At 45.4% G+C, this 10,526-nt stretch overlaps 1 protein-coding gene across 2 annotated transcripts in view; it reads right to left on the bottom strand.

The window, feature by feature from the left end:
* Nucleotides 1-314: 314 nt before the first annotated feature.
* Nucleotides 315-10,526, bottom strand: part of B3GALNT2 (beta-1,3-N-acetylgalactosaminyltransferase 2) — a 30,318-nt gene continuing 20,106 nt past the window's right edge. Inside the window, exons 8-12 of one of the 2 annotated variants that reach the window (XM_081906885.1) lie at nt 6,872-7,055; nt 5,120-5,236; nt 3,736-3,895; nt 2,692-2,748; nt 315-936 (exon numbers count right to left, since the gene is read on the bottom strand). In XM_081906885.1, coding sequence (XP_081763011.1) covers nt 802-936; nt 2,692-2,748; nt 3,736-3,895; nt 5,120-5,236; nt 6,872-7,055 — 653 coding nt within the window. In that variant the 3' untranslated portion in view covers nt 315-801. Of the gene's footprint in view, nt 937-2,691; nt 2,749-3,735; nt 3,896-5,110; nt 5,237-6,871; nt 7,056-10,526 lie in introns of both variants that reach the window. The other variant, XM_081906884.1, reaches the window with a different exon arrangement.

The following is a 10,526-nucleotide window of genomic DNA, read 5'->3' as shown; positions in this document are numbered from 1 at the left end:
ATTACTAGCAAGCATAACACTACTAAGTAAACACAGCTACTAACAGCACAATCCTACACCATGCCTGCCCCCCACCCGCCCAGTGGGGTATAGGATCGCTGCCTGAGTGCTCCATAGTCACACCACCACATGGGAGAAAGGACCTGCTACCCTGATTTCTTCATCCACTGGTGCAAGGAAAAAAGAAATGCAGAATTACTGCAGCATTCACCACCGTTCTTTAGCAAGTGGTAGAATATATAGTGCCCATAAGTGGAATACTGGTACACTAACATATGCTTCCCTCCTGCGTTGGCACAGTAGTGCGGGCCTCTTACATTCCTAAGGCTAGACTTAAATCCTTGTTCTTTTTGCATATTAATGCATGAGAGGTCAAGCTTATCTACATCTGTCATTTACTAATAAAGAAAATTGCTTTACTTCACATTTAGCTTTGTAAAACTCCTATAGAGAATATGGAAATCGAAAGGCTCCCTTTACAAAAGAAAAGATGTACAAAACATTGTTAAAGGGCCATTTGACACAAAACAAATTACCTGCGTGAATCCGCCTGTGAGAATAAGTGAATTCCATGTATAGTTTGGCACCCACAGCAAACATATTTCCTCTTTTTCCATGTAACCTGGGGGCGGGGGGCACACACGCAACTGCCACTTACCCACACTTATTATTTGTCACAAGTGACAAACTACACAGGAGACTGATGTTGTGTCTTATGAAAGGAAATTCTTTTCAGAACCCACTGAGAGCCTTTCCTGTTATCACTGAAAACTACAGTTTCCTCATGCTATTGGCCAGTGTTCATCTTTCATCACATTTGCAGGGATCTCCACAACGTTCCTTGACTTTCCAGAGCTCTGCAAGTTCCTCTGGAGAATACTGCGGAGAGGACAACATACCACTCTCACATGTCTTCTCACACAACCAGAGATTGTCCTGTTTGAGATAATTATTTCAGAGACTCTTTAACAGGAAACAAAACATGGCAAACATTGATAAGAAGAGGTCACAGTGATAGTTCCAAAGGCAGTTCATATTAGTTATACAAGTATCCTCTTGTAACAAGATTTTAAAATACAGACAGCAGGGGTAGTGAGAAACTAAAGAAGAGCAGAAGTCAAAGATTTCCTCAATAAATAACTAGAAATATATTGCTGGCAACAGGAACCAAACACTTAAGACTGAATCTGAAGTTACTGGATTGCTTCAAGCAGCAAGTCACCAGGTTAGATGCCACGCAGCAATCAGGAGTTGTAGCATTGCAGCTCTCATGGCCAATGGGTAGGGATGATTGGAACTGTAGTCAAGCAACCTCTGCAAGGCCACAGATTCCCCAGCCCATACTCTCTGTTTGGCTAAATACAACCAATTCTCAGACCACTGAAATGGATGCAGTGTTTTGCTACCCTGAGCCAAGAAACTAGGACACTGATGGTGAACCTTTTAGAGACCGAGTGCCCAAACTGCAACCCCAAACCCACTTATTCAACCTAAAGTGCCAAAATGGCAATTTAACCTGTATATCTCATGTTTTCTGTGTGTTTCACGTTTCTTCTTTATGACTGCAGTTGTAATAAATAATCCTTCAAAAAAGTTACTGCATTACATTCTTCTTTGTCTTTCCGTTGATACATAATTTTATGGTATAACTCAGTGCTTTTTCTCTAAAAAAAATGTTTAGGGGTACTCTCATTTTGACTCAAGAAAATCACCACCGGGGGAAAACAAATACAGTTCAAATCGGGGAAAATAAATACAGTGAATTTCTTCTCCCATTAAATTCACAAAATGTTTAGGGGTATGTGTCCCCACAGAAAAAAGCACTGGTATTACTCCAAAACAAAGTTGTGTTATGAGCCATCAAACCTCAGAAATACATTTTTTTCAGAAGGTTCCACAATTTGGGCCACTAGTGTACACTGGAGGGCTGTACCAAGAGCCACCCTCTCCCAATTTTTAATACATGAGAATGATTGCATGCACACATAAAAATAAATAAACCCAGCCAGATGGGTGGGAAATAAATATTGTTGCTGTTGTTGTTTTGCTGTTTCTTCGGCTGCTGTTTGATCGCAGCCTCCACAGAATGAATTTCTCTGTTAGCACAACAAATATGTAAACCCAGCAGCCCCTTCTTAGGTTGCCTTCTTTATATGCTTACTGACCTTGGAGCTAAGCGCTGCTGAACTCAAGGCGGCTTACTCCCAAGTAGGAAAAAGAGACTGGTGGGAGGCCCTGACGCATAAAAAGTCAGTGCGTGCTCAGCCCCTCAATACTCGCCAGGCCCTGGTGCCGCAGGCTTTGGACGGCGTGCGAAAGCCCTCCTCTCCTCTGCCACTCCCGGCACAGAAGTTATGGCCATGCTGGGGTGACGGCACACATGCCCACAGAGAGGGCTTTGAGTGGCCTCTGCCACACATGCCGTAGGTTTGCTACCACTGCTGTAGGAGGAGCAAAGCACGCACATAGCATGCCGTACCAGGAAAATACAATCATGGGAAAATGGAAGTACACCCTCTTTGAACTCTGTGGTTTTACATATGAGGACATAATAACAATCATCTGTTCCTTAGCAGTTTAAAATTCTTTACAGCTCAGTCTAAGCAGATTTGCACTGAGTGAAATAGCGCTGATTCCCAAGTACATGTATGTAGGATTCTCAGTTACTTAACAAATCAAGTAAAAACATACCTGATAGCGTTTTGGCCCAATGGCTGCCATCCAAATACCCATACTCACATCTTCACCCTAAATGTGCACATTTAAATCAAAATAAAAGCCAAAATGAAGAAATGAGTTCAGTTTCAACAAAGACTCAAGGTGGCACACACTTCATCATTTAAGCTTGTGCCGAATTTCGTAAGTACCGTATTTTTCGCACCATAGGACGCACTTTTTCCCCTCCAAAAATGAAGGGGAAATGTGTGTGCGTCCTATGGTGCGAATGCAGGCTTTCGCTGAAGCCTGGAGAGTGAGAGGGGTCGGTGCGCACTGACCCCTCACGCTCTCCAGGCTTCGCACACCTCTCCACAAGCAGCGGGAGCCCAGCGGTGGGCTCCCGCTGCTTGCGGAGACTTGCCTGCATGTTGAAGCCTGCGCGCGCTGAGCTCAGCGCACCCAGGCTTCGCGGACCTCTCCGCAAGCAGCGGGAGCGCTCCCACGGCTTGCAGAGAGCTGCCTGTTTGGGGGCTGGGGTCGGGGGAAGCTCGAGCTTCCCCCGTCCCAGGCCCGCGCCTGGGGGGGGAAATAATTTTTTCCCCTTTATTTCCCCCCAAAAAAACTGGGTGCACCCTATGGTCCGGTGCACCCTATGGTGCAAAAAATACGGTAAATATTTACCAGAAAACTATGATGTATAGGTGTGTTGTTGCATTTGAAGCATACAGATGTCATCACATCCATATTTGAGGTAACGGAGCACTTCCATGCAACCAGAAACCCCCAAGCCAAGTGTAATGTGTAGCTTTTGGCTTTGATCCAAAACCGCACAAGTCTAACAATGGACTTATTCCTGAACAAGGGAATGGGGGAAGCCCTTGCCAACCTGGGGGTTGTGTAGCCACTGCAGAGTTCACATATCCATATAGAAGCTCTTGGAATGGACTCCTCCAAAACAACAAGTCTCAATCCCAATATTAGAATGTTAGGCTGGGGGGAAATGGAATGTCTGTTTATAAAATAAATAGGATTACATATACACAAAGCTATCTCCATTCCTCCTGTCAAAATACTTGCCTGATATATCTTTAATCTCTCTGAGTTTCTTGCAAGCCATTCTACAATGTCTTTGGAAATTACATAACCAGATCCACAAGCAAAGGCTGGGTATGCAGGACTTGGATACTCTAGCTCTTGCCACTTCCCAGTGCGGTCGACGGCCCAATTTAATCTGAAACTTGAGACCAAAATCAAGTTATTTTGACAGAATATTAATAGCTCTTTAATTCTGACTAAGGGGGAGGAAACCCATTCTCTAGGACTGGCAACTAGACAATTAATCATCAGGACTAGTCCCTACAGAGAAGGAGCTCACTCTCATGTCTGACCCCTTTAATCTTTCAGGCAGCAACTTGCAATTTTTTGTGCTGCCACCTGTTCTTTTTTTTCAATATACAAGTAGAAAAGTAGCCCCTATGTGCCCCACTTTTTGGCTTTTAAAGTTCTTTACGCATTCTGTTTTTCCTATTTTTGTGGGGGTTTGTCGGGACCGTGAAATAGTGAAATCATTCACCTTGTAGTGCAGAAAAAAATTTTATCACAGGATTCATGAAAAAACAACGAAGGCTAGTTAACCTCTCTTCTTTCCCCATCTCCCGGCTTATATTTGCCTCCTTTACAGTATCAAGGGAATTACTGATACCTCTAGAAAAAGCTTTGACATCCACCTTCACTCCCACCCAGCATTTTTGCCAATCTAAGCAAAGGCATCATGGGGAAATCCAAAGAAGTTGCAAGAGAAGACTGATACCAGAAACCAGCCCCCAAAACAAACCAATACATTATCATGCAAATCAATCTGTGGAGCATGTAGGCTGTATTGATTCTGCAGTTCAGCTGCTTATTAAATTTACTTCATATTTGAATGAACCCATAAGGAAACTCATAGGGCAAGGACCAGTAGATGTAATGGGACTTTCCTTCCTTCCCTTGCCCAGAGCAGATGTTGTAGATAAGGGGGAGGTCTGTTAGCACAAGCAGAAATCTTTGTACAAGCAGGATGCCACAAATGGAAAACCATCATTTGTGCTATCTAGAAATATTGTCTTTGATTCTGCAGTTAGAGGTTTATATAGAATGCAAATCAAAATATTGGTTCAAGCATGGCTTGGATCCTTAAATTGCAACCAGAGTTGCAAATTTCCTTAAACATACTTTCTGTGATTAGTGTGTTCATGCTTGCTCACTTATACTCTGCAACAAGATGAAAATAAAACAAACATTTAAAAACAATATTTGGTGCTTGTTTTTTGGCTTTAGAATATCCCCTATGCTCCCCATTATTCTTCAACCATAAGCTCCTTCAGTGCAAGGATACCTATTGCCTATGAAACTGTACAGCAGCAGAAACACTACTGGTGTAAACAATTTATTTAAATGCAAACAAACATACTTTCCCCACCAAGTATTTGGTCTGCCTAAGTTTTTAAGCTTTATTCTGTTGAACACAGCCTCCAAATCTATGTAGCAGTCATCATCCGTCTTCAGCAATACGTTGAAACTAGCTGCTTCTACCGTCCTGTAGCCAAATAAAAAACAATGAGACTATTATTGGGTTGTTGTTTTTATTTTGATTATGCATTTTGTGGTTTAATATTCCGATTTTACTCTATGAACTGCCCTGAGACCTATGGGTATGGGGCGTAATACAAATCCAATAAATAAATAAATAAAATAAGTAAATACTACAAAAGTCCCTTAAATGCATTGAAACAACTGTAATAACTACACTGAAACAGGTCTGATGCAATAGGATGATCAATGTTTCAACATTTTGGCTTCTATACCTTTAATACAGGTTTTCTCAGTGCAGCACCCATGCAGCATTCTTACCCTTCCCACATCCAGCCCTAAAGCCTAGAGGTACTCCAGAAAAATAAAGACAGCAGACAGGTGAAATAAGAGGAAAAGGAGCCCCATCCTGCCAGCACCAGGGGAATGACAAGGGGTAGGAAAGCGGAAGGGGAGGAGAAGGCAAGGGTAAGGGGAAAAGACGTCACCCGTGTACTCTGGTTCTTGGGAAGTAATTTGCCTTTTAGTCTCGCCAGTCTGTCTTCTTTGCAATGGGTGTTTTGCCACTGGGCATGGCCCCCACCATGGCAGGAGGACACACTCAACATCCCATTGGCCCTAAAGGTTCTGGCCCCTTGCATTAATGGCTGCATCGAGGAAGGAATGCAACTTTTCAGCTGCCCAGCACCATTGCATGATAATCCACAGGAGCTGAAATTCTGTCTCCGACAGCAGTTAAAAATAAAGAGCTCTAATTCTGAAATGTTTGTCATCTTCAGCCTAATAAGAAATGCTGTCATCTTTCATATTCCTCTTCTGGCACTGGGAGGCAACTGTTTGTTCTAATTAAGACTCACTGAAACCCATTGAAGAAGAAGAAAGGGGGGGGGGCTCCAACGATATTTTATTAGTAGTAGGATACTCCTGTAAACTGTGATAGAGGGCAAATAGTGCAATATCCCACCCTTACATTAGGAAAGTGAAGGTGGTAGCCTTCTGGAAAAGGGAAAGCCAGGCTCCTGTTTACCCTTGTAATTGAACAGAAGTATACTTCAGCACTGGAGAGGAGGAATGCAGGCTGTTTTTTTTAATTTTAAAAAATCCCCAAAGGACGCATTAAATATGACAGAGAGTAGAGGGTAGGGAGACTTCTCAATGCTTTTAATGACCCTACATATGCACTGTGTAGGAAGCAATGAACAACTATTATACTTTAAAAACTCAAAAATAGGAGGAAGAGCAATAATGCAGTAATGTAAATATGAAGAATTGGGGAGGGGAGAAGTTTGTTGTATGTATGTAATATAATTGTCAAGAGTATACCATGCTGTCATACTTCATGTGGCAAGCATAGCAGCAAAGGACATAGTAATTTGGGGAATCAATTTTATTTTAATATAACATAACATACATCTGTTACTGGGAAAATGTGGCCCCACAAGCAGGAGAGCAATCAGGGAACATACATACACAAACAGTGGGGAAATATGCACACTTTAATTGTATTGGAATCTTTAAAAAGGCCCATGGTCATTTCAAGTTACAGTTCATTCACACCTGCAAATAATCCACAACATCAAGGCATTTATAATTCTGCACCAGATAAACCAGGCAAAACCCTCAAACATTTCTCCCAACTTACCATCGATAGAAGTTCAGTAATTTGGCTGGAACATTTCTGTATGTATCAATTACATCAACAAAAACAATATCATCATAAGTGTTGCTTTCTACTTTCAATAAGGCATCTTCCTCTTCAAGTTTATTTATATGATGCGTGAATCTTTCAGGGCGACTCTGTAGGCTTTTTAGGAGTGCCTCTCCCTCTGAAAATGAGATAGGAAAACGGTAAGCTTTCAAAAATCACATGTCTAACATTGAAATGATCACTCTGTAGAATTGATTCTATTTAGGTTTTCTCACATATTTAAAATATCAGCTAAAGCGTAACTAGATTGAAAATTAACAACTTCTTAAGACAAAGACTCATAAGTGAAAATCAGTGAAAATTAGGTTGCGGCCAAGGATGCATTGGAAAAATAATTATCTTTCCTAGATTTTTAAAAAATACACTTTGCTTTGCAACAGAAATATTCTATTCCTAAGTAAAGGGTGTTAAAAAAAAAGGCCTCTGCAAGATGAGAATTCTGAGATTCTCAAGAATATTTAACATCCAATGTACTTCTACTTCACCTTGCTAAATACTGAAAGAAACTATTATCTTCACATATTGGAAAAGGGCTGTGCTGAAGCTTCTCTGTCCCATAGAACACAGGAAAAGTCCAAATCACACCTGAGAACTAGGATGCAGTATGGCCAGGCGGCTTTGCGCTTTCTGCCAGAGCTATTTGTAAGCAATCAAAGAAGTTGCAACAGTTTCCGTCAGATGGGGTGTTCCAGGATTGCGGTAGCTGACTACAAGCTGCACAACCCCAGAGCCATACAGTATCTCAGGCAGATCTGTCAGGGGTCAGCTAACTTTAAAGAAACACTAGAGGGAGCAAGCATCAAACAGCAGTGCCCTAATAAGAGTATATGTGTCAGGGGTTCAGGAGCAGAGGCACCGGAGAGGGAGGAAATGGAGAGCGAGGGGGAGGAATCCGAAGGGAGTGTAAGCGATGACAGTGGTCCGAGGTCCCTGAGTCTTTCCAGCGAATCGGAAGATTCACAGAAGGGGGCGCCCATGGTCAGAGCAAGGGGGGTGCCTAGGGGGACACCCCAGGAAGAAGGGGCCAGAGGGGACTCAGAGGGCAGCAGTTGGAAATCAGGACTAGCTTCCCCGCCAGAGCGCAGTGGGGGAGAGGAGTCCCAGGTATCGGGATCAGGCTGCTCACCACCAGCGGGAGGAGATGAGTCAGGACTGACCACGCCTCCATCGGAGAGCGCGGAAACGGTCAAGAGGAAAGTTGGAGGCTGGGCGCGCGCGCCAAGTTCAAATGTACAGGCGAGCGGCACAGCAGGGAGCCCGGATAGGGAGCCAGGTCCTAAAGCCCGCCGAAAGGAGGGACAAGAGTCAGGGGGGTCAGCGTCAGAAGAGTCCAGAAAGGAGGAGACCCCGGGGGCAGAAGGACCCAGAGGAGGAAAGAGCAACGGAAGAGGTGGAGTAAGGCTAGAGTCTTAAACTGGTGTACAGGGGGTGGAGACTCAGAAGGAGCTTCGCCGATCTAGGTTCTAAGACGTAGAGCTGCACGCTGCGGCTTGGAAATGGAAACTGAACTTCAATAAAGACTTTTGTACATTATTACTGACTAGCGTTGGTCCTCTGTGAGCTGGGACCTAGAGGCAGCTCTGACAGTAAGCTCCATCTCCCACACCAAAAACCTCGCAACGTGAGTGGACGCAGCGAGGGGCGAAGATTGGTGCTTCGCGAGCTCACAAAAGCAGGACAAGATGACTACCGAAGACCAAATGGCAGCCCTGCAAAATGCAGTGACGCAACTTAACGCGGAGATACTAGCATCCAGGAAGAGGGAAGACGAAGCAGCTGCCGCCTGCAGGGATCTGCAAACCAGGTTGGAAATGTTGACTAAGCAGGGGCTACCGGGAGCCAGACCAGAGGGGATTGGGCTGGGAAAGAGAGGAGGCAGCCTTGTGTCTCATTTCGATGGGAGTCTGCAGCAGTACCCTAACTTCCGAGCAGACGTGGTGTTTGCGCTGCAGTTGCTTGAGAAAGACTTTAGAGATGAGCAACAGAAGGTGGGGTTTATATTAACTCATTTACATGGAGAAGCTAAAGCGTGGCTGCGCAATCTGTGGAGAGATGAGGATCCGGCGCTCCAAAGTGCGCATGCCTTCATTAAAGCGATGGATGAGTGTTTTTTATCAACAATAGACGTGGATATCGCCAGAAAAGAGGTACATGGACTGAAACAAGGGAGAGCCACTGTAAGGCAGTATCATTCCCGCTTTTTTGCATTGGTCAATGCGCTGGGATGGGAGAAAGATTCAGCTGCAGTCAGAGACCTTTTCTGGGAAGGGTTGAATGGAGCTGTGAAAGACGAAATTGCAAGGGGGGAAAGACCCCAGAGCACTCAGGAAGTTGTCCAGAGGGCGCTGACGATTGGGGTGCGTCTGGAAGAACGTCCTTGGAGCAAAGATGAAGGGCGTTGGGGACGCACGCAGGCGAGAGCACCTCCCTTCTTTCCCAGGGATGCAGCGCGCGCTCAATCCACGCCTCCGCTGGGAGGGGGAGAGGAACCGATGGAGATTGGAGGCGCCAGGGCTCAGTCAGCAACCAGAGCCCTAACACCGGGAGCAGTCAAAGCGAAGCCTCCTAGAGGGAACAGGAAGTGTTACATCTGCGACAGTGCTCAGCACATGGCGAAAGAGTGTCCCCAGAGGCTCCACAAGCACACTGCAGCCTCCGCAACAGTAACAGAGGCAAATCAGCAGAGAGAACCACAGCAGGGAAACGACAGAGTCTGGCTGGAAGCAGAGGCACTGGGGCCCAGCCAGACGAGTCAGTGAAGCAGTCCCCAGAAATTTTGCAGCCCACAGACCCACTCCCGCCCAAACCAGTGGTGCAACTCACTGCATCGCTCCAGCTACCCAATGGACTCACTATGGAAGTGCCCATTACCATTGACTCTGGTAGTAATGCAGACTTTATAGGACTGGATTTCATCAAGCAACACAGCATAGCGCTCCTGCCAGCCACGCTGCCCCTGAAAGTTGTCACAGTGGATGGAAGGGAATTGCTGGGGGGCAGGTGGTCAAGCAAACGCCGCCGATGGTGATGCAAATTGGAAATCACCGGGAAGTCATCAGCTTCAATGTCACCCAACTGTCGGACACGCCTGTAGTATTGGGCATGAGTTGGCTGCACAGGCACAGCCCAGCATTGGCATGGTACCAGCGCCAACTGACTTTCGGCTCCTCCTACTGTGCAGAACACTGCATTCTGCCTAGCCCGGAAGGGGAAGAGGATGACCCGCAGCTACGATTAGGCACACTGCAAGCAGTGCCCCACAAGTACGCAGCGTTTTTGGAGGTTTTCTGCGAGAAGGAAGTGGACAAGCTACCTCCCCACAGGTCCTATGACTGCAAGATTGACCTCCTGCAGGGGGCAACGCTACCGACCGGGAAACTGTATTCCATGTCTGAAGACGAATTGCAGGAACTCAGGGAGTTCATAGATCACAACTTGAAGCGCGGTTTCATCCGGGAGTCCAAAGCAGTGGGGGGCAGTCCCGTATTCTTCGTGAAGCAAAAAGACACGCCCCAAAAGAGGCTTGTGGTGGATTATAGAATTTTAAATTCGAAAACCAAGCCCACGGCCTTCCCCATGCCCAAAATCG

The sequence above is a fragment of the Podarcis melisellensis genome, assembly GCF_964234715.1.
Source record: "Podarcis melisellensis genome assembly, chromosome: 3".
NCBI classification, from domain to species: Eukaryota; Metazoa; Chordata; class Lepidosauria; order Squamata; family Lacertidae; genus Podarcis; species Podarcis melisellensis.
This window is presented reverse-complemented; position numbering and strand designations above follow the sequence as displayed.